This window comes from Chamaea fasciata, unplaced genomic scaffold (assembly GCF_029207755.1).
Source record: "Chamaea fasciata isolate MVZ Bird 193981 ecotype frontalis unplaced genomic scaffold, bChaFas1.0.hap1 SCAF_22, whole genome shotgun sequence".
Classification (NCBI taxonomy): domain Eukaryota; kingdom Metazoa; phylum Chordata; class Aves; order Passeriformes; family Sylviidae; genus Chamaea; species Chamaea fasciata.
The window spans coordinates 9,216,106-9,240,023 of record NW_027094107.1 but is presented as its reverse complement, the minus strand read 5'-3'; the positions used below and the strand labels follow the sequence as shown (position 1 = coordinate 9,240,023).

General features: G+C 41.8%; 1 protein-coding gene across 7 annotated transcripts in view; it reads left to right on the top strand.

Moving 5' to 3' along the window:
* The window catches only part of GRIA3 (glutamate ionotropic receptor AMPA type subunit 3), a 127,724-nt gene that overhangs the window by 35,466 nt on the left and 68,340 nt on the right, over positions 1-23,918 (top strand). For all 7 annotated transcript variants that reach the window (XR_010723660.1, XM_066202625.1, XM_066202626.1 and 4 more), the window contains exon 4: positions 18,256-18,443. Coding sequence is in view for 6 of the 7 variants with exons in the window: in XM_066202625.1 (XP_066058722.1) it covers positions 18,256-18,443 (188 nt within the window). In the remaining variant the exon portion in view is untranslated. The remainder of the gene's footprint in view (positions 1-18,255; positions 18,444-23,918) is intronic.

Here is a 23,918-nt window from a genome sequence, read left to right as displayed (position 1 = left end):
CTAGAATTTGTAGTTATATAGGGTTGAAAGTCACAGATACTGCTAAGAGATATTTGTATAAAGTATAAGTAATTGAACCTCACAGGCAAACCTTGACACACTTATTTAGGGCACAAGGAGGCGAACCTTGACATACTTATTTAGGGCACATTGCTTCATTGCTTTCAACAGTCTAATGTATGAACCAAAGCTCTGTTCAGGAAACAAGCCAGGACCTTAACTGAAATATTTCAGGATTACTTTACTGTTTGATTTTACTGCCTAAATATGTTCAGGAATAATCTGAGTCTGAACAGTTAAATCTAGCTTTTGATGATCACTTTCCATTTATTTCTTCTGAAATCTCTGAAGTCTCATACCAGCTCCTTTTATCTTGGTCTCTGTGGTACCCAGATACAGAAGAAAGCCCTTTCACTGATCCTTGCCCAAACAAACACTGAGACCCTGCGTGGGAGAATGGATGTTGGCTGCTTTTTAGGTGGACTGAGAGCCTTAAGCGTTTTCCTCCTGATCTTTCCCATTAGCTGCTATTTGTTTAGCTTACCCCTGGTAATCACTTAAACCGTTTTTCTAGCTTATGAACAAGAGGAATGAATCAACTTTGAAAGTCATCCAGCATGAGATGTATCATGCTGGCAAGATGCAGCTTAAGACCAGGAGCCCAGAGTTCATGGGGGTGTTCTGTACGGCAGCCTTGTGCCTCTTTCCAGCAGTTGTGTACGCACAGTGGGCTCAGTTTGATGTTGAGGTGCCCGGGCCCAGTGCCTGAGCGTCCCTGGAAGCTGTTGGAACACACACCACTGTCAGCAGTGTTTTCCAACAAGAGCAGTGACTGCACATGTACAGTACATTTGTGTCTTGCTCCATGGAGCCTCGGAGAGTAAGGAAATGTGTCAGCCCATTCATTAAAAAAAGGGTATCATGGTATCCTCACACCCACATTCACACTGAGTGTGAATCCAGTTCTGGTTGAGAAAGTGTCAGAATCTGTCCTGACCTTCTGGGAAATCAGGTCATAAACCCGAGTCAGAACATTCTGGATGCAGAGTAGGAATGGGCAGGTTCAGGATAAATGATGTCTAGAAGTCTAAAGCAGGATGTGTCCATCCTTGTGGTCCTAATGAAAGCAACCAGAACCCTCAGGAACATGAGCTGAGGCCCTGAACATCTTTTGTAGTAAACAGGAAAACCAGCAGCATTGCTACTCACCAATGCCTTGCAGAGATACGTCTGCAAATTATTGTATTTATACACCGAGTTGGGTAAATGCATGCTTTAAATATTTATCTTTTCATAAATATGCATGTTTTATCAGCTTTTGGTAGAGCCATAACATTTAACTTTTTCATTGTGTGCACAAGTAATTTAAGTGGCAGATGCTTTTGTTCTCAGTTGATTTTATGTCAGCAACAGCAAGACTTCAATGGTCAGAATCTCACTTTTCTAGATTTCCTGAAACAAAGATAAAGTTTCTACAGTTTCCAAGTGAGCTGGGGTGGGGAGGGGCTGACAAGATACATGAGAAGTATTGTTGGCCCTTCTGCTCTGAGGCAAAGGCAAGGACTTGACACAAAGCCAAGCCTTAGAGGTGATGGACAGGCTTTGCTCAAAACCAGAGGAGACAAGGTGGAATTTGTGGATCCTGGGAAAGAGATAGGACTTTTTAGACGAGAAAGAAAGTCTGTAGAAAAGAAAACCTGTATGCAAAAGACTGAGGGTAATTTTTTATCAAACTTATTTATTTAGTCAATCTCACCCAAGCGATCTAGGAGTGTCTGAAAGTTATTTTTCTTGAGTTTATTATTTTGCATCTGTATAAGCAGCACAGCTTTCAAAGCTGAAAGTCTTTGGTGTCTTTGGCCTATGGATGCTCCAAGAAAGGCAGGCTGGCTTCACCTGGGAACTTGGGCTGGTTCTATCCATGGAAGTAAACTGTCTTGCCGACTTAAAGTCTGCATAAAGGAGCTGGTGCTCCCAGTGGGACTGGAGAAAGCAGTGCAAAATTCAGTGCAAAATCAAGATGAAGTTATTTTCAAGTATGTACAAAAAAGAGATGTGTAACATTGCATTAGTGTGTGAACTTGAGTGCTTCAGTGGAGTAGCATGTTCTGGTTATCACGAGTTTTCCAGAGGAAGGACATTTTAACACCTTGTTCCTTAGTGCAGTGAAGGTGGCAGTTATTTAGCCTGTTAGTATTCTTACAAGTTTGCAGATGTCATCGCCTTTCACTGGATCTGGACTGTGTGTTTGCTTTTCCTGTGCATCTTTCCTCACCTAGAAATCCTTCGTTCTTAGCCTGAGTGACAGCTGCTACTGGTGGCCCGTGGTATTTATGGAAGAAGGGCTGTTTGTTACTCACAGGGAGGGAACAGGTTCCCAGCACACACTGTGAGAGACTACACACTCCTTTGAGCTTGATGTGGTGGTGAGAAGATGGTTTTCAGCCCAGGCAAATGAACCATTCACTGGGTGAAGAACTTCTGTGGAATGAGCACAGGCTGTTGTAGCTTAATAGAATGACTGTAATAGTTGGAAGCAGTAAAAACCACCAAACACAAAGGAGATTTCTCCAGTACTTGAGAAATATATGAGTAAAATGGAGTATCTCACTGAGTTAGTGAACCAAAGCCTCTCCTTCCATAGCGTGGCCTCAGATGCTCCAAAACAGCTTCTCAGCTGAGCAATGATATGCATGTTCTTTTCTCATTACTGAAAGAGAGACTTCATATGCAGTTTGAATTTCTTTTCATACAGAACTGTATCATGCTGGGTGAACGATGTCTAAGATTTTCGCTTTGTTAAAGCCTTTGTGCTTTTGAAGTGGTTTTCATTTGATGGTCTCAAAGAGCAATGAGAGAATGTTGGTATGCAAGGGGTTCCAGTCCCATTTTCAGATGGCAGATTTGGTGTACTGAGCAGCAGGTTAACAGCCTGGTCTTCATCTGCTTACATGTATGGAAATACCTTTGTTGAGCTGAAAGCAGTGTGAGCTTTGACTTAAGGGATGTGCAGAATGTCGTGCTGGAAGTCAGTGGACATGGTTGCTAATGAAAAGCAGTTTTCATAATCCTACACGGGAATTCCCTTAAATTTTACCCTGAATTTCCCTTTCCACCTAGAAAAATACTTGTGCCTTTGAAGAAAGTCATAATGGATTACTTAGAAGCTTTGTATTTAAGGTAATTATTTAAAGATGTTTGCCTTGGAGTTTATATGAACGAATCCATTGGTTATGTCTTCAGTACTTTCCTTCATCTACAACACCTGGCCAATTTGGATGTAATTTCTTCTTTCAGGCTTCAGAGAATTTACCAAACTAGTTTGACCACATGCCTTTTTCTTTTCAGAAAATATCAGCTGTTTTAGTAGGCATAAAGATAACTTGAGTGCTTTGTAGAAGGAGAATAAATGTGAATGCATTTGTGACAAACCCACTCAGCTAGCAGGTAAAATGACCTCATATTGTATTTAGGTTAAGGAGTTTGTAAAGGATTTTTCTCTCACAGAGATGGATTTTTCTCTGGTTTCTCTTGAGACATTCAATATCACACCTTCTTTTCTGTTTCTTTTTTTTTTTTTTTAATTCTCCTTGCAATTGCACTGTGAGCCTGCATTTCAGGAGGTATATAAGATATGGTAGTACAGTGGGATGAAAAAGAGCTCCATAAAATGATTAAGTATTAATCTCTAAAGAAAAAAGTTTAAAGTTCCTGACATGAATTTTATACTCAGTAACAAGTAATTATTCATTTCTTCAGCTCTACATGCATAGCTTTTCCTGGCCACCTCTTTTGCTTTGATTCATGATGCAAGGAATCATCGGGAGGGAAAGGTGACCTGAGGTTTTATTCCTCCTCAGCCTGAGCTCATCGTGTTCACAGACTGTTGCTTTGCACTTCTAAGTATTTCTGACTTTACCTTGGTTGTCAGCAGCCCAAGGAAACAAATCAGCAGTCAATGATTTGCACAGCTTAGCAGCATTATTCAGGGCCCCTCTTCAGTTCGTTAAGCTGAACGGAGTTGCCGTCTCTTCCCACAGCAAAGTATCCCTTTAGTGCTGAAGTGTTTCTCCTCCAGCACCTGGGGCCGGGTTCCTCAGGCACCACTCCACGGTGCAGGTTAGCCCTGGAGTCTGGATTTGCAGGAAAGTCCATCTGTGCTCCTTGCAGGTGAATGGGATGGAGCCTATATAGGGTGTTTGTGCCCAGGTAGGAGCTCAGTGAGCGGTGTGACACACATCAAAGTGAAATATTTCCTAAGCCAGAGCTGTGACTGCTGGAGACGGGCTCAGGTCTGTCCTCTGCCCCAGCACAGTGACTGCTGCTGGAGCTGGGAGGGCTTGGGAAGCATCCCTGAGCTGTGCTGGCAGCAGCAGTCTGGAAAGGTTAGCACATGCAAGAAGTGGTTGGTAAGGTTTCTTAGGAGCTCCTGAGGTGTTCTTTGCTTAGGGGATATTTTTGTCAATGCTGATAGTAATAACTTCGTGTAGTGAATTGTCAGGGCTGTGCACATATCAGGTGTGAGAAGACTACTCTTATTTGCATGAAGTGCTAATATCTTTGTAAGGTTTCCTCCATTGTTTATGAAGTTACGAGTTCTTTCTCCACTCTGTATTCACGTTCAGAAGAGCAGTAATTCATTTTTGGTAACTCACATTTTGATAATCTGCCCAACTGTACTTGAGGATGGGTTATAAAGGAGCCAGGACCACTCTGCACAGTGCACTGAACCCTCCTGCCCAGGGCCTAATAAACGTCCAAACTGCTTTGTTCAGTTGTGGCACTTTTAATCAGCACCTGTGTGTTGTGAGCGTTTAACTGAGGCTTCTTTCCCCTTTGCAAAGTAAAAAGCACTTCTGGCTGTTCTGTCTCAGCCTAGTGAAAGGCTGTTCAGTGGAAAGCCCTTTTGCTCCTTTCCTGTTCTTGTGGCGTGGTGTACAAAGCAGTCTAAACACAGTGGCTCTGAGCTCTTCTTCAGTGTCCGGATCTCACAGTCATCGCTAAGAGGACTTTTCCAGGGAAGAAAATGCATGACAATGGTCATTAAAGATTTTCTGAGGGTACCTTAGAATATTTTAGACACTCAGAAGCCATTAAATAAAAATGGCAAATAATGCAGATACCTTCAGGTGTCTTTTTGAGCAAAAGTGTTTCATGTCAGTCACTCTGAGGGCATAATGCTGTAATTTTTGTAGCTATATATGGCTTTGTAAATTTATGGTATGGTCCCCTTGGTGATATAAAATAATGATGTAGTCTCAGAATTAACATGGGGAAAGCATTTGTTAAAACTCTTGGGTGCCTTCAATTAGAGTGGAGTAGTTAATACAGAAGTATGTGTGGTTCTAATGCATCAAATAAACTGAAATGTTGGATGGAGGTGCGATCTAAACAATATTGAATGTAATTTGCCGTTACATTATGTCCTGCTGAGCCATTTGAAACATTTGAAAGAATCCATAATTGTCGCTCATTTTTACGAAATGCCAGAGTCATACACTACATTGACCTCAGTCTATGTGTATTAATTCATCAAAAATTTAATTTGGTGGGTTTAAGTCAGAATTGCAGTTTGAGATCCTTTCAGTGCAATTTATTTGTTTTGGCAGCATTATATCCACATAACACCATCGTAGGCTGCATTCTGTCATGATCTGCTGTACAGAAGATTCTGTAAGTGTGTTTCTAGATCAAAGAGTGCTATTTGCTGCAATCTTCGTTCTTTCTGGCTTTTTTTCCCCCTGCTTAAAAAAGGAGATATTTTGATTTTAGGAGCCAATATTAGTCTACAGTTTGTGTAGTTTAGCACATCTTTTATTAGCAAGATAAGGCTTTATTCTTCTTCAAGGGGAATGAAAAAGAAAAAAAGAACAAAAATGCGGATATGAAAAATAAAGAAGCCAGTCTCCTGCCATTGTTTGGCTCAGCCAGATCAAGCCTTTCAGCTGACTACATCGGTGTCAGTAATTGCTCTGCAGATAGAATTGCCTTTTGCTCAGTAGTGCTGGCATTATTGATCACTTGGGTTTGTCCATGAACTCACAGTGATAATCTCAAATTAGATCAAGCTTTTATTAAAGGAATAAAATCAAATTATGCCTGACTGTAGACAAATAATAATGAGTTATATAAACACATAATTATTGCAGTACCATTTTTGCAGAGATTTCTTGTAAGTGAAGCCCCAAAGCCCTGTGGGGTTTTTTCTGCCGTTGGTTACACAGTTCTCTGGGCAAGCCCCTGGGTTTTTAATGGCTTTGTAACGTTGCCACAAAGAGGTGGAGAGGTGGGGGTGGGAGTGGAGAGCTGAACTCCTCTTGAAAGGGGAGGTGTTTGAGGGGGAATACAAGGATGCATAAGTTATTGCAGCCTCAAGGCAGCAGTAATTTATGCACTGACAGTTTGAGTTTCATGCTGTGCTATTTTAAAAAGCCTTACAATGAACTGTCTCTGTTACACAAGTTTCTGTGGTGCTTTAAGAGATATTCCGCTTCATGGAGACAGTTGGAAGAAAAACTTTTGGAACACATTCATCACAATGTTGTAGTTGTCCTGTTTCAGTAAGAAAAAAAGAATGATAAAAAAGCCGACTATTTTCCACATCTTAACATGGATTTGAGTGCCCTGAAGCATTTTGCAGGGTTGTCTCATCGCTTATTTGTCTGGTTTTAGATGTGTTGATGCAAGTGAAAATTGTGTGCATCTATATTGTTTTAGTGTAGTTATTGTAGTCATCCTCTCTGGAAGCACTCAGGTACACTTTTCAAAGCAAGCACCAAAATGGATGTGAATGGCAGACACTGAATAGTTACCCATTTGGTTTTCATGTTTTCCTTACACTCCAGATCGGAGGAGAGTGTAACTGCACACAGCATTCAGAACATACAACCCCAAACAAGGCTTCCCTTTTGATGTGACCATACAGGAACATCTCTGTATTAAAGCACCATTTCCTTACTGTTCAGCTTGGCTGTTTGATTATGAATTCTCAATTATAGAGCAGTAATTTTCATTATTTTAACAAATTATCGTGAAACAACACATCTGGAGGCATAAATAAAAACAGTGACTTCAAAATGTTGAAGTGTAGAGAACTACACTGAGCCCTCATTAATAATGTAACATACTGAGTGTAAGCAGATGTAGACCATTACAATTTAGATTTAATTGAGGTATTCTCTGGGTTGACCTTCTTCAAAAACTGGCCGCAATAGGCAATGGAAGCGCACCATTGTCTGTCTCATAGTGAATTTTAGATGCCAGCTGCATCCTCATAACATTTTATTGGGTCTCCTGTGAAAATTATGGATAAAAAGACAATGTGAGCAATGATGTTATTTGTTCTTAAGTGTTCAAGTGCTATTCATTTCACATAGATATCTTCTTGCTTTATGGGATATTAATTTGCTTTTTTCTGCAGATACTGTTTCTGTGACTTTAGTGACCTCCCTCTGACTCAAAAGCTGGGTTTTGTCAAAATGTTTTTCACATTAAAACTTTTACTGCAGGGAATTCAGACTGCTACTGGATATAACCAAGTCAGCTCAGTTGTGTAAAAATCAGCATATGCCTCAGAGCATAGCAAAAGCCATTCATTGTATTTCTTTGAAGAGAAGCTGTGCAGATTTGCACAGGTGAAGATTTGACCTAATGTGTTTAAAAATAATTTCTTTACATGTCCATTTCAAACAACAGAGTTGTAACACAGAGATAAGAACTTGTACAAAACGATTCTTATAAAAGATGAAAAAATCTGCCATTTTTTGAAATTCAAATGTGCTCTTTTTTCTAAATCCCAGATAGGTAATCTTTCGTACTCCACATGAATAATGGATGCTATTTAAAATGTTTGCTTAAGAACAATGAGTTCATTGTATCAATAATGAGAAGTTCTGCTGCGGACCACTTTGTAATATTTTGATTGTCATGATTTATACCACTCGAGGTCAGATGGTAGAACTTCACTTAATTACTGTATTTAACCTACAGTCATTAGTGAAGGTGGGGAGGGAATACTTTTTGCTCAGTTCTGCAATGTCTGTCACAATGGGGATTCCTGAGAACTACTTTAAACAAACAATTGCAGATTATTACTGAAGAGTGCAGGGAAATGGGGAGGCTTCAGTGGACATTTTGCTAGGAAATTGAGAATTAGCTTCAGTTTTTTTACTTGAGGTATGTTTATGGGAGTTACAGTAAGAAGAATCGTGGCCTCAGTTGTCACACAGAGACCGGAGTCTAGGAGCAATAAAAGAGAAATTGCTGTGTCACAAGGGAAACTGGTTTTTCTATAAAGTAATAAAAATGGTGTTCTAATGATTTCTCTGTGATCCCTCAGGGATTTTTACAGACATATTTGTTAAAGAAACCTGAGAGCTGTTGTATTTCCCTGGTTTTAGTTTTTTTAAATGGCTGTCCTGTACAGAATATTCCTTGGTGCAGTATCTTCTTCTCAAGTTACTATTCACAGTCTTTTCTCATTTCCTTTCCAGGAATTTGTACTTTATTCTGTGATAACATAGCACTAGGCTCTTCAGCATAAGTAAAAGATGTATATTTTCTTTCCTGCCTGACAGAATTAAAGCTTAGAAAGAATAACTTAAAGTCAAGTGGAACCTGAGAAGGAGTGGGAAATGTTGAGTGAAACAGAAATTGCAAAATCCATTTTGGACCAAGCTGAAAAATGTTAGTTTTTCTGCAAGAAATCTGGTCCATGCTATTTCAAGCCTAACTTATAGTTTAATCTTTGTTCAGTTTTGAAAGTAAGTGTCATTTACTTCCATGTCGGAAAATATTTTCCTTCCTTTCTTTCAGCTTGAGTTTGGCCTGCATTCATTTATCATTGTGGTCCCTTTCTCTCCTAAAGGTCTGTTCTTCCAATGGATATATTGTCCATTGAAAAAAAATTCACCAGCTTTGTTACGGAATTAAGGAAGCCATAATTGCACGTGGGAGGTTTCCATAAACACTCAGTGAAGTTATAATCACACATACAGGGTATCAAGAATTTGGGAATGGCCACTGACCACACTTTACAGAAGAAAACAAAAAAAAAGCATTATCTAATTTGAGCCTAGAACATCTGTACATAATAATTAATCAGGTTAGATGGAAATTTCTCATTGAAGTCAACTCCATTTGCTTGCAGGCGTGACCGACCTGGTTTTATCTTGTATTTCATACCTGCACAGAGAGAGCTACAGTGGCAGGAAGTGTTAAAGGAATCTTGCTTACTTTCCTTGGGGGTAAAAAATAGACAAGAAGTGTCACCCTATTGCAGGAGGGCAGTGATGGAATGAGAACCTTTTGGTTTAAAGTATTGATTTGCACAAAACACAACTTTTCCACTCTTCATACCAGGGACCTCCACTGTTCTGTGAAATCTTGCTTTGCTTTAATGGCTGCAGTTAGGGTGGACTGGGAGATCAGAGCTATCAGTGCTTGGGCCTCTAGCTGTGTAAGTCAGTTATTGTATGTTTTCTCCTTCGGGTTAGATGATGCTGAAGTGCTTGCATATTTTAGTTTGCTAACCATTGTAGTTTGTTAACCATGCAATCAGATTTGTGAGGCTTTGTATTCATGGAAGAGTAGTCATGCATCAGTGTAATATCAAAGCAAATGGAATAAGAGTTCTTTTGTTTCACCGAATATCAGATTGAATATTCAAATAACATATAAGTGTTTTAAATAATAATAAACACTTGGCAGCATAATTGTGTGTAAAACACAACATAATTGGAGTACTGAGCCTGCCTGGTCTCAAGGATGTGTTTGCTACAGCTGCCTAATTTTACAAAGCAATTCTGAGAAAACATTGAGAACAGTTTTGTTTGAACCTATGAAAACAGGGAGTATGTGGTTTACATGCAACCCCTTCCTTGTAATAGTTAATCTGCTGCTCTGCAGCCTTAGAGGGGAATTTTCTATCTTCCTTTTCTTCTTCAAGCTAACAGTTGATAGTCTGTCTCAGATAGATGTGCATCCCATTTAGTCAGACAGTCCTTATCTGTGCACTTGTTGAGCATGTTACAGTGAAATAACTAATTAACAGCATATTCTGTAGAGAATTCTGTGCCACTTTTGAAGTAGGCCACAGGGTACTATCCTGAGATGCAGATATCCTATTTTGGTAAGTGATTTCCAAAGGCACACAGGACAGGTCTTTCAGAGGTATTTAGGGTTTCAGCACATCGAGAATGACATTGTGAAAAGCAGTCAGTGAGAGCTGGATGTGGCTGTCACTGAAGGCAGTGGAATGCAGATACCTCACCTGCTGAGGCTCTTCAGCATCTGCATCTTAATTGCCTCTGAAAACCCGCTCCCACCATCCTTCCCAAGTCACTTCTGGAAATGAAAGACAGCTATCTGTGATAATGTTACCTCTGCTGTACTGCGCAGTGAGCCCGTTTCTGAGAGAATCATAGGCAAAGTTGTTTCAAATTCTCTGCTAATTGCCATTTTTAGACCATTTATCAGAATCTTCACTATTTACCACGTACACACACAAGAATAAGACTATTTTCTGCATTTATTTATAATATAAAACTAAGAAACACAGTTTAGATGTTCAGATTTTACTGTAGTGTCATAGAAAGATGTGAGTCTGTAGTTGAGCAGCAGCTCACAAAGATCATGGGGACATGAATTCATGGAGAATGCCTGACCTTTTGCTGATGCCATTCCATGTTCATGGTGATCCAGCAGTGTGCACTTCCATTATGCTAATTTTTGGACAAATTTTGAGGGCATATGCATGTCTGTCATAAGGTTCTTTATATGCAGGACCAGGTTTTGCCCAAGGTTGAGCTTCTGCTGAAGTTGCCTTTGAAGTCATGTAGGTTACCAGAGTCCAGTTTCTCTCTGGAGCCTGTCAAACTGCTATTTCTAATTGTCAGTTATCAGGGCAGTAAATTAGAAAAATTCCACCCATGCCTAAGCACCATTACCTTTTTTTTCTTATTTTTTTTGTATCATGTGCTGTAGAAAAGTCTGGATCTGAAGCCCAGACCTTGCTGATTTGTAGAACCAACTCCGAGAATGCCTCTCTGCTTCCTTCCCCAACTTCCCCTTCCCTTCCCCAATGGAAACTTGGAGAGGTGAAGCTGGAGCTGAGTGTTTGAATCACATCCCTGTCTCTGTGTAGTGAATCCTTGTGCTGAAATGTTCACACATTTCTGTACAATCCAGCCTGATGTTTCATGTGAGCTGCCGTCCTGAGCTGAGCCAGGAACAGCATGTGCCATAACTGACCAGGGATCTGACACACTCTGGGGTTTCTTCCCCCAGCTGAGCTTACTGTCTCCAACCCCTGTGCTTAGAAGGTGCAAAATAAAACACAGCAGGCAAAAAAATATTCTGTGTGTGAGGAGAGGAGGGATATCTGATGCTAAATTTCTGGGTTTTGGTGCAATGAAAAAGATTTGTAATAGCCAAATGGTGTTACAAGGTTGAATAAGAAAAGCAAGGCATTGTTTCCCCTTTAGTCTCTTTCTTGAACAGCAGGTAAAGGCAAAGGGATTTCCTGACTGACAGGCAGTGGGAAGTCTCTAATCTGCAGGTGACATGAGCCTCTTGTGTGTCACCACCCTGCAGAATAAACCAGGTTCTTTTGGAGACACAGAGCATTGTGCTGCAAGAAGGGAGGGAGGGAGGGAGGTCACTGATACAGAGCGCGGAGCTGCTCCATCCTGGTTCTGCCCCTCAGCTGCGGGAAGTGTTCGGAAAGGTCACTTGTTTCTGAAAAGTAACCCGAGCTTTCTCTGGGTCAGGGGTTGCCTGTTGATGCCCTGTGAATTCTCCAGTAACTCTGCAAATTGTCATCCTGTGGCATCACTGCAGGAGGAGTCGGGACAAAGCAGATCAGATCATACTTTCAGTGCTCTGGTCCGTGCAAATGAACTCCATTGGTGTGTTCAAGCTCAGTTCAGACCAAATCTGTATTACCAAGTAGTTAGGGAGTATACCGACCAGCTATGAGGCCTTGTAATTAACAAATACATCGTTGTTATGAAGAGAAATGTACTGAAAAAATATAGGAAATAGTTATGTATAAAAGCTCCATATTGCCAGCTATTAGCAAAAACAAGGCAGAAATAGCCAACTGAGTGACAAAAATGAAACACATATGCAGACTGTGAATATGGATCCATAAATTATCATTTCTATTACCATAAAAACTCATTTAAATTTCGGAATACTTTTAAGCTTGGTAGTCACCCTTTGATTGCTTTTTTTTTTTTCTTTTTTTTTTTTTTTTTGGTATGTGTGTGTGTTCAGGATAAATAAAAGGAAATTAACTTATGGGGTGAGATATGAAACACATTCCAGCTGCAAGGACAATTAAAATGCTGGCTACTAAAGGGTGAGGTGTTGATGAAGAGAGACTTTGAAAGGCTGATAGCATCTGTTAATGAAAATTCTCAGAGGCATAAGATCTGTTTGCTCAGGTAGTTTGAAAACCCAAAGTGCAGATAAAGGTTAGGAAGTGGAATAAATATTCTTCTAACATGATTGACTGAAGGTCAGATAGAAAGAGTAATTTCACTATGTCTGAGGACAGTTCAGCTTGCATTATGTTTTTCCAAGACATTTATCTGAGGTGAATCTGGGGTTTTTTGTGATGAATATGTATTTCAATTCATAGTCTGATTACCATAATCTCCTGTGATTGTTTCTTCAAAGGAACAATATTTATCTCTTTTTAGACTCAGCAGTTCCAAACATGTTTTTAAGAGAAGGCAGACAGCAATACTCCTGCACACTCATGCTAAACCCTCAGTGTATCAGGATGAAGAGGTAACTTGTGTTACCAATATTGTTAAGTTTCAACATACTTTGAAATGATGTTTTTCACTCTTTGAATATATGAAGCCAAGTTTGGGGTATTTTCAAGATTCTCTGCCAAGTGGTTTGTATCTCACTGCGTATGTAACAGTACCATGCTTACTGCCCAGCTTTAGGGTTTGGGCTCTGATGGACAGACAAAGCCCTGGACAGTGTCAAGCTTCTTTGGGAAGTATCTGTACTTAGGCATTTCAGTTATTGTTTTGTTATTCAGATATTCTAAAGCTTGGAAGTTAATTACTTTTAATGCTAATGTAGTTTTCCCATTTTGCCACTTGCATGTAAGAAGTTTTCCCTTTGGAAGAGCTCTCCACTACTCCTGGGCCCTGAGCACTGTGTGGTGACAGAGTGCCCTCACAGCTCTGGTGGCATCAGCATCAGTACACAGAGGGTACCCCACAGCCCCTATCACTGGGCAGCACAGTGCTCCTCACCTTCTGTCACTTCTCAAAATTCAGGGTTCCTTTTTCTGATTTTCAGTGCTAATTCTGCCTTCTCTACACAATTATTTACCTGTTATATTTTCTTCATACTCTGGTTTTGATGTGGTTCCATCTTGTCTCTTCTGTTACCAATTTGTACCAAGAAGCTGTTCACTCAATTATTATTCCTTTGAAAATTATTTGAATAAAGATTTGCATAGCAAAGCTAAAACTAGAACACAGCTCTTTTGATAAACTTTGGTTCATATCCTTGTGCTCAGGTGTCTCTATCTGTCCACATTTGCCCACAACATTGTGAAAGTCATATGAATCAGTCCCCCTGTGGAAGTGACAGCATTGCTTACGGCATCTTTTTGTCTTGTCCTTGGTTATTGAACTCTTTGATCCCTTACTACATTGCTCTCATTTTACACTGGCATAGCTTCATTCAAAAACAACATAGTTGCACTGACCTAAAACTTGAGTAAAATGAGAGGTGAGTTAGATGCAAGGTTGTTATGAAAGAATAGGTCAAGGTAAAATTGATTCAGAAAGAGCCATTTAGGAGGAAAAAAAAGGTATTTTACTTGCATTCAGCAGCTCTGAATTTCTGCAGTTTTAGCTGTATCCCATCCCTAACAAATACGAACCAGATGGTTCCTGTAAATTCTCCTTTAGAGCCAGGCAAGTTCACATTCACTCAACCAAGCTGTCATACCTATTTGTGTATATTTCTCTGTTTATGGATGACAGCTTGCAGTACTGTAGTGTATGTACAGGGGAAACTAGAGGTTTACAGAACAGAAAAAGCAGAAATTAAAAAAAAAAAAAATCATTCCACTGTGTTTGCTACTTGTTCTAGAAGGTTGTCTGCTACCTGAGTGTAACACTTTATGTGTTGGTTCCAGCTAGAAGTGATCAGGTCAAAACCATATGGATTGCACTGGTTTTGATTATTATTAAAAATAATTATGATTTATTTAAGAATTTAAGAACATAAGTGTGTTAGACTGAAAGCATTCCAGGGTCCTCATCATTTGCTGAATTGCTTCCTGGTGACTCATTTAGTATCTTGTTCCTTGCTTCTTCCCCTACTTGGGAAGTTGTTACGCAGACCTGGGTTATGTGTAGCGTACTTGCCCCACAGACGTGCTGGGATTTTGGGCGATGGGGAGTTTTGGGGTTGTTTTTTCACTCGTGCCTGACATACTCATCTGTTTGCTTTCAAGTTAGTGTTAGGTTCAGAGCCAAACACCCAGAATATCCGAGTTTATCTCAACTTAGCAGCCTCTGGTACACTTGAAGTGTAAGCTGGCATCATAGAAATTGTATTTGTCATGGGGAATCACTTGGCTGGGTGGCCTCCTTTTGGAGAGTTCACAGTGCCCTTGACAAACAGAGCTCAACACTTAAATCCCTGAAGTTCAGTCATGGGCTGAAGCGTAGATCCCTGTGTTCTGTCCCAGATACGGAGTTGAAAACACAAGTGTTCAGATCAGAGCCGATGTTCATTGAGGTGGCACAAGCGCGCTCCTGGCAGGAATACACACCCCTGGTAGCTCATTGGTACTCAGCAGGGCAGAGGAAGAGCACGTGGTCTTTCCTTTCTGCAGGAGGCTAAAGGTCCGAGGTCTTAGCAAGAGCATTCAGGGGAAGAGATTTACGTAAGTGGTAACTTTTCTCAGGGAGTGCTTTGGTGCCAGCTGCAAGGGCTGCTGTGATACTACAGCTGTTCCAGTGTGGTCGTTTAGTCATGTCACATTAATGATTGCTGTTATTTAAACAAGAGTTAGTTCAGTGATGTAGCACATAGAATTTCATATGGCTGAGCAAACTGCTGACATGAATTTTGCCTGTGTGGATGTGGGAGAAGTTCTGTGAGCTTCCAGAGATGCAAAAGAGTGAAGTGTCCTCTTCGCTTGTTTAAGTAGGGTCGGTGGAAAGATGCTTTTATCAAAGGAAAGATCAGAATTCTGCGCCTCCAGGGTGCTCAGGGGTGAGCATTTCTTGAGGAGCTGTCGCAGGTGTGTGTCCTGAGGGCAGGGTGTGGAACAGCACCCTGTGCAGGCCTGGTCACTGCCTGCACACAACAGGGGAAATCATTTCCCTGTCCATTTCCCAGGCAGTGCTCCCACGGCTTGCATTGTTATGCTAAAGAGAAAGGAGAGTTCACATTTCAAGATAAAATGGTCCTTTCAGTTAAACAATCATACTGCTTATGTAACAGCTCTTTTAATGGTAGAGTACAGCTGGAGCCTGGAACATGTTGTTTACAGAAACACCAGGTAGTGTAACGATGGAAAATGCAGTAAATGGCGCTGAAGGCGTTAGACAGGAGGAGAGACCTGAGGCAGGAGCAGTGAGGATGCAGGTGCTGCCTTCCTGAGAGCAGGCGGTTCGAACCAAGCTTTAGCAGACCAGGAAAGTGGGCTCTGTAAAGGTCATCAGAGGACTGGTCTAACAAGCTGCTGCAGGAAGGGCGAATGGGTCTTCCCAAAGCGAGGGTGGGAGAGGGCCCGGGAGAGAGGAGCTGGCACGGCACGGGCCGTGCCCATCGGGAGGATTTCAAGAACTGGCAAGGGTAGAGGGGACTGTGACTGTAAGGATTTGGTGTGACAAGGAGAAACAGGAGGCAGAGAAGACAGAAATTACGAAGCTCTGAAACTTTCCGGTCTTAGTTTACTATAATTGTATTTTCATGCATAGGAGAAAGGCTGCTGAGTAACTTTGCTCTTCTTTCTTGAAATGGTAAACACTGACTAATACACATGCATACAAAAATACGCATGTACTCACACCCACACCGACATGCAATTGCATAAAATTAGGAAATTTCCCCAACTTTCTCCTGAGATATTCAAGGTTTGACAAAGCAAATTCTGACTCAGTGTTGGCTGAAACTGGTAGCGTGGCAGTCAAGCAATGGCACCTTCCCTCCAGCATGTTCATTTTCCTTCCTTTCTCAAGATAGTTCACAAGCTTTGTATGTGTAATTAGCAAAAAACAGAGCTACAGATATGTTTGAAGTGTCAGTTTTTCATAATATTTTGAACTAATTTGTTCAATCTGGAGTAAAAAAACCTGGACATACGGACTGTTGTTGTTTACAGCAAGCTCAAGGTTCATACTTAGATGTTATATGAATGATGAAACAAAGTTGTAAATATTTATTACTGAGTGGAATCGTGTCTTTTCAAAAGTACATCTTCGTACGGAAAGCATTTGTAAATCCCCATTAGCGGTATTTATGTTTCCACATAAAGATTCCTCATTTGCAGCCAACAAAGTATCTCAGGCTTAGATCTTCCTGCTACATGTAATGCAATCACAATGCTGTCACAGACATCACAACCATTTTTGTAAAATATGATGTTAAGGAAGACTGAGTTCATTGTACTATACATATGTAAATGCCTCTCTTTCAGTAGTCTCTGAGGAAAGAAGATGCCAGAAAGAATTCTCAACCAGCGTACATATTAATTGTCACCTCCTTTCATGGGATAGTAAAGTGCATTCATACAAAGAAAAGCATTAAGAATCAAGGAGGCTGCTCAGGGAAAGGGAGGGCATTTGAGTGAGACCTGAGGAAGTCACACGGTAAATTATGATAATCTAATTGTAATCCAGAAAATCATTCTTCCCTTGTTTGTGTCTGTAATGAGGTAATGGTGCAGCTCCTCTGGCTTCAGACAGCCACTACAGATTTACAGCAGGCTCTGGAAGATCAGGCTGCAGCACAAGTTCTTTGTTATCCTTGTACCTCCGCAAGGATGAGTTCAGAGTAGCTGTTGGTGTGACTCGCAGCAGGGAGTGTTGTCCCTCTGCAGCTCAGAGCCCTGTCAGTTTCGCAGAGCTGCTGATCACAGAGCAGAGTAATTGGTTGGTGATCCTGTATGTTTATGTGGTTGTGTGTAGGATTTTCAAATCTGGCTGGATAAGAAATCCACAGTATGACTAAATAATTGGACTAAAAGTTCTGCAAATAAATCATCTGGACAGAAACAGCACTCGCCTGAATATGCTTCAGTACGGTAAAACTCTACTGAAAACTACTGGGTGTGTTTGAAGTGGATGACCTGTCTTTGATTGGCATCTGCTCAGAATTGAAACAGTTGGAACTATGCACAAAATTAAATTTCCTGGGACAGGAGCAGGTTCCCAGCTACATACTAAAATAAAGGGAGGCACATCAATATCTGATGATTCCTACATAAGCATGACTTGACAGAGATTGTGTCTTCAGCTCAACCACTTTTCACTTGGGGATTTGACTTGGGTTCTGCCTTCCGCCGAGGCACGGCTGTTGACAGGAAATTGAAGTTCTGCCTTCCCCTGTATTTCCCACTGTGTAGTCCTTGGTCGTTCTGTGCTGCTTCTCTCCTGTGTTGAGGATGCTAAATGCGTTGATACTACCTTAATGAACACACTGAAAATGCGGTTAATGCTGCTAGACTCCATATTTAAAAACATTTTCTGAAATCAGAGTGAGTATCAGTAAAGTACTCGCTTGTGGTTGTGGCTCCAGTGACCGTACAATGACTTAATTGACATTCTTGTGCAGCGCTTGGATCCCTGCCAGTTAATGACCCACTGCTGCAGTCTGCACAGGCAAATCACCCCTTTTGTCCTGCTCCACGGCCTGGTGGACTTCTGCCCAAGTAATGGCTGCAGGCTGCTATTCTCAGCTGGCACAGACCCCAGCATGACCATAAACATCCCTGAGAGGATCATAATCTGTGTATTGGACAGATTCTGATATGCCTTGCAGTAATACAGCACCAAGACATTCTGCTGAAGCCAGTGACTTTGCCAGAGGCGTAGCTGAAAGAAGAAACTGGTCCCTACGCCGTTGTTTTCTGAAGCTGTGGGGCACTTGCAGGGTCTCAGCTAGTCTGTGTCCCTTTAGATGATGCAAGTTTTTGTCAAACATGCAAAAGAGTTTTTCTTTTTGTTCTGCTTTTAAATGGTTGTATTGTCTCTTCCCTCACAGGATTTTCCATTCTTCAGGCAATTATGGAAGCAGCAGTACAGAACAACTGGCAGGTGACAGCCAGATCTGTAGGAAGCATAAAAGATGTTCAAGAGTTCAGAAGAATTATAGAGGAGATGGACAGACGGCAAGAAAAAAGATACTTAATTGACTGCGAAGTAGACAGAATCAACACCATTTTGGAACAGGTACCTGCTTTTCAGAAATTGTGATCTCTCTGTGACAGACATCATTCATATTTCCAGAACTGCTTATTTCTAGAGGTTATTAAGTATCCTTTGAGATGTGAGTCCCAACAACTGGCCAGTTACGTAGTAAAATGAAAATGCTACAGTGATGCTCATAGTTGGTGGCAGCACTTACATGTAACCTACCACGAAACGTCACTGGGATGTTTTTTCCCCAATGTTAATAATGAATTATTTTTAAGTAGGTAAGGAACCTAAAACCTCAGCTGCCAGAGTAACATTACTGGAATCAAGGCTGCTTGTAAGGATTGCAAGACAGGTGCAGTTTTTTAAGTGGAACATGAAACAAGAAATAAAAAGCCAGTGAAGTATCACAGAATCATCTTAAAGAATTCCCAGAAGGAAACCCTGCTAATGAAAAATTCAGCTGGTAGTGCAAACGATTCATTAGTGCATTTTGGTACACACAGCTAGTGCTGTTGACGGGCTCCAGTTGCGGGTGGTGGAGTCTAGGCACCTTTGAGGGGGAAGGTGCATTTGGGGTGGCTGCTTTGCTCTTGCATGGCTTCGCCCCAGAGGAATGGCCATCCCCTCTGGCCATCCCAGGGTGCTGCCCCTGTGCCCCGGGCTGTGCTGTGCAAGGTGCTGGAAGAGCTGTACTAACAGGTACAAGTTGTCAGAAGCAGGCTCGGGACAGTTCCCTGCTGCCTGGGCTCACAGGACAGCTGGTGCTGGTGTGGCACCAAGTCCACACTGCTTGGTTATTCACAGGCATGTGGGAATTCACTTGCATTAAGAGTGAAAAGCCCTGTGATTACTGACATTTTGTCAGTTTAACTGTGGGTTCATAGTGTGGGATAGATCAAGAGTTACATTTCAGTTTCATGAAGCATTAGCATATCTCTTAGAAATGTTGTGTTGTAAACTCCAGCAAACTGACCTCACTGCCATAAACCCTGGGAAACATGAAAAATACGTTCACTGTGTTCCTTCTCAAAATACTCAGCTCCTGTCAGGCCTTAAGGTGTATCACTGAGGGTGAGTCTGTGGGGACAGCCAGGTGCCACAGCTGCTTCTTACAGAGCAGGGAAAGAGGTGCTCGAGAGAACAGGGCACAAACCATGCTGGTCCCTAACTCTGACTGGTGTGGTTGTGATGCCAACACACAGCATTGCGTTTTATGCTGCATTTTTAGGCAATATGGTGAGTGCTCTCTTCAGGGAAATTCATGCTGAAAAGTGTAAGAAACTTCTCTTCTTTTTTTTCCTTTCGTTTGTTCGTGTTCTTGGAGAAGATGCAAAACACCATTCCTACCCACAGCCCACTCTTCTGAAAATGCTGCAGGGGAGCTCTCCTGAGCCAAGCTTAAAGAGCTCTCTGGGCCCACTCTCAGCTGAGAAGCAGGCCTTTTGTTCGATCTGACTTCAGTTACATTTGTTCTCATTTTTTCTTCTATTGTCCAAGTAAGAGAAAAGAAGTCAAACCATTTCAGTGCCTAAAAGGAAATCTGTGTACCAAGCCAGCCATATAGCAAAAAACCTGGTGACTCTTTTCCTTCTGCTCCTATTCTGAATTCAACTCTGGCGAAGTTTAAATTTTGTTAAATGTATGATTTGGTCTTCTGTCAACATGATTAGCATCTGTTAAGTAAAAATTTGCTACTGGGGCCTCCAGGTTTCCCCAAACTCTACAGTACGTGCTGGTGCCCCAGATGCTGAAAATATCTTCTGTCACAATTTCCAGAGGATTTTTAATTGGATACTGAAAAACAGTGACTTGAATTTCTGCAGGGAAATTCAGTAATGGTGGATGGACCCTAGGTTGATAGCTGAACAATTATTGTTTGTAGGCTTTTCCTTCCATCTCCTCTGCTTACCCTCTTATCTTCTCATAAAGTAGTTAAAAGTTTTCACAAACATGTGTCATATTTAAATCCGTCCATCCAGTTTGCTCAAGGGAATGGAGAGTTGTCTTTTTTTCTAGCCAAGTGTGTTTGCTGATAGCATATTATTGAGGGGAGAGATAAGTCTGGATTTGCATATTTCAAATCTAGCGTTTTATTGCAGTTTAAAAAGTCAATTGAGTGCTATGTGTGGAGTCTGGGAAGGCTGCTCAGCTGAGAAGCAGAAATCTCTGAGCCTGTTACTACTTCCTGATGGCACTTTGCGGATGGGTTTGTTTTTCCCAGTGAGAGCAAAAGGAAGCCAGGACACTCTACCTGTCTGATGTGCTGTGTCAGAGTTGGACGGACAGACTGTGTCCCACAGAGGGCTGCCGTGGGCTGCCTCAGCCCAGCTGCCTCTGCATCCCTCTCCCTCTTTGGGCCTCCTAGCAGCAGAACTCCAAGGGTCAGCCCTCCCATCAGCTTTTGGGAGAGCTGCCTCCCTCCAGAGGGGAATTTATGTGGTTACTGTGTGGCACCTGCTACTTCATCCTCTGAGTCAGCAGCAGCGTTTGCCAGTGACCCTGGATTTCAGGGGCTTAAATGGAACTTATTCAAGAAGAAAAGTCATAGCAGAAATAAACAGACTGTGAAGCACTAAACAGTCTACACACGCACTGAGTTTGCTATCAGACTTTTGGGCTCCTGGCCAGCCCGTTGAGCAGTGCTGTGCTCCAGGAGCTGTGTATCATGGCTTTGTGTTAGTGCTTGCATTCACCAAGAGTGACCTCTTTTCCTGGATCAGGCTGGTCAGTGTGTGCACTTCTCCTCCTTTGATCCTTTTCTCAGCCCTTTCAGACCAGGGAATGGATCTCTTCCAGAAATTCAGGCTCATCCAAAGACAATTGCACATCTGGGGATGTTCTTCTGAGACTTCAGGTCATTCTGGAATATTCTGTACCTTCCTCCAGCAGGGTACAGACATGTGAGTCAGTGACCTTAAGTGTTCCATATGCCTTTAGCATATGACCCGTGTGAATGTCCCTACATTTCCAGGACCTGTGACCTGTCACATGAAGTGTTTCTCTTCTCAGGTCTGTCTGGTACCTGATCTTCCCAGCTGTAAATACAAGGTCAGGGAAAGAGGGCACCCCAGCTCCTGCTCTGCCTGAGTAATCTGTTTTGTGCCAAATTTTGTACTGCAGGTTGATCTGTTTTCATTCCCTATTCAGAAGATTTTGTGACAGGCCTTAGGTTTTGTCCTGGAGGTAGATACCCTACTCAAACCTCTTCTGCTGTAGAATAGAGGGAAGCAGAGAAACTAGTAGTTATTCTCTAAGTTGCCATCTGTTTGTTCACTTGCCCTGTAGTTCTGTAGCCACTGAGCATCTGGCTCTGTATCCCCCTTGCACAGCAAAACTACATCCAATTCAATCATCTACTGGCCTCTCAGGCATACAGATAGCAACACTTATATCATGCAAAATTCATAAGCTCCCCACACTTCTTGTCCCTTGATGCTAAAATATTCTGTATGTCTTCACAGATAGATATGAAATTTTGTTCTCATAAACAGAACATTTTCTTCTGAGAGCTAACAGTAAGCCTTAGCCTGTTCTACCATGTATTTAGAGACACGGTTTTGAGTTAAGAGATATGTTTTTCTTTTTCCCAGGATAATAAGCTGTATTTCAGACTAGAGTGGCTTTATGTCCACTTAAAAGAAAATCTCCTGAGGGCAAATGAGGAGGAAGAAACTCCATTCAGGATCAAAATGGTGAAACTTTACAAAAGATCTGTTTATTCCAGAGACTGCATGCTTTTATCAAAAGGACTCTATCTCCAAACTTAGTCATGGTTAGGCTCCAAGGCAGTGTCAGCATTAAGTGAAGGCATCTCACAAAGCAAAAGCAGTATTACAGTAGAGAATGCAGTCCCCAAAGTTTTACAGTGACAGCCAGACTGCCAAAGACAACTCAAAGTGAAGCATCTCTAGGATTAAGAAGGGTAATCTGATTGACTGAACACTGCTCTGTGCACACACTGGCTGTGACGACCTTCGGGGCTGAAATGGGGAGATTAGGATGGAGGTGTGCAGGTTTCAGTGCAGCCCCGGCTGCCTCCCTCTGCAGAGCTGCTCACATCTCAGGGGGAACTCACTGCACAGCAGCTTTCACATTTGGGGTGGGAAGAATAAACGCAGACCTGCAGCACTGGGTTGATGGACAATCATTAAAAATAACAGTAGGGGAAAATGTAACTGAAAAGCTTCAAGACTGCTGTCATGTAAACTTCCTGGTTTATGTGTTCCATTATAAACAGATGGTCTGGTGGGGGGTTGCCTGTGTTCTCCACAGCCATTTAAAATGCAATTGCCTACAAATACAGCGGGACACTGGAAGCAGCTCGGAGTGGTTTGTTTCCTTTTGAAGGCCAGCGGTGCCGTGTCCTGTGGAGGCACTGCACTGCCCCGAGCAGCCCTGCAGAGCCCTGTGCCCGTTGTCTGCTGCAGGGCTCGGGCCACAGCCGTGTCACGGGCTGATTTTATCCTCTCTCTGGAGCTGGGGGGTTCAGCTGGGGCTCCAAGAAAGTATCTGCTTTGTAGACTGTTGTGTAACACCACTCTGAAACTGGTGCAGTTCATTTTTACATTTCCAATGAACTAGAAACTTAAAATTTAGGGCATTTCTTCATTAGACACCCGTGAGTATTGTGGAAACCAGGATGTAAAGCAGAATGAAAGGTCACTTCTGTCCCTTCACACCCAGGGAGTTTCGGCAGCTCCCAAGTCGGTATGGGCATATGGGGAGGAAAGGGGATTCTTAGGTCAGGCACCCTCAGGACATAGCCAGCAGAAGAGCAAGAATGGGCATAAGTCAAAAGTGACAGCTGTATCTGCCTTAAAGGGCCTGCTCCTGTCAGCTGGGGAGCTCACAGAGGGCAGGAGATGTAACATCTTGGGTTAATTGCCCCACACACGGTGCATTTCACACATACCTGAGGAGAGAATTTCTAGCTTGTAAAAAGGAATGTCTCTCCAAAGCCATCATCCAGATTTCATAAAACAAGCCGGGTTCTAAATGACAGGAATTTATCAGAGCATTATTAGTCATCCTGCAGAATGATTGAAGTAATGGCACACAAAGCTTAAAAGTGTTCAAAAGACATTAAAGCACGGTTTTAAATGTATCTGATCAGTAGTAATAATAATTAGTACCAGAAGCATCTCGCTGTAGATGTGGGAGCTGCTGTAGGTAGAAGATTGCTGCCAAGCAACTCTCGTTTCTTCTGCTAGGGGCTTATGAACCTGAAGTCACCATGAGAGTTTTTATTTTTCTGTGATTGTAGCGGTTACTCATTTTATGTATAATGATAATTTATGGGATATAAATGCACACACCAATGCACACACATGCATCTGGTTTTAATACTTTGCATATTTTTACCACAGTATTTGTAGTATGCAGCTGTGCTGTTACAGTCGTATTTATATGGCAACCCCTGCATTGCCATTAAATGTGCAGAGAACCTGAATCTTTGCTTAGTTATGCTGTTGCAAGTAGAGAGTCAGCCAATATCCTGGAAATGATATT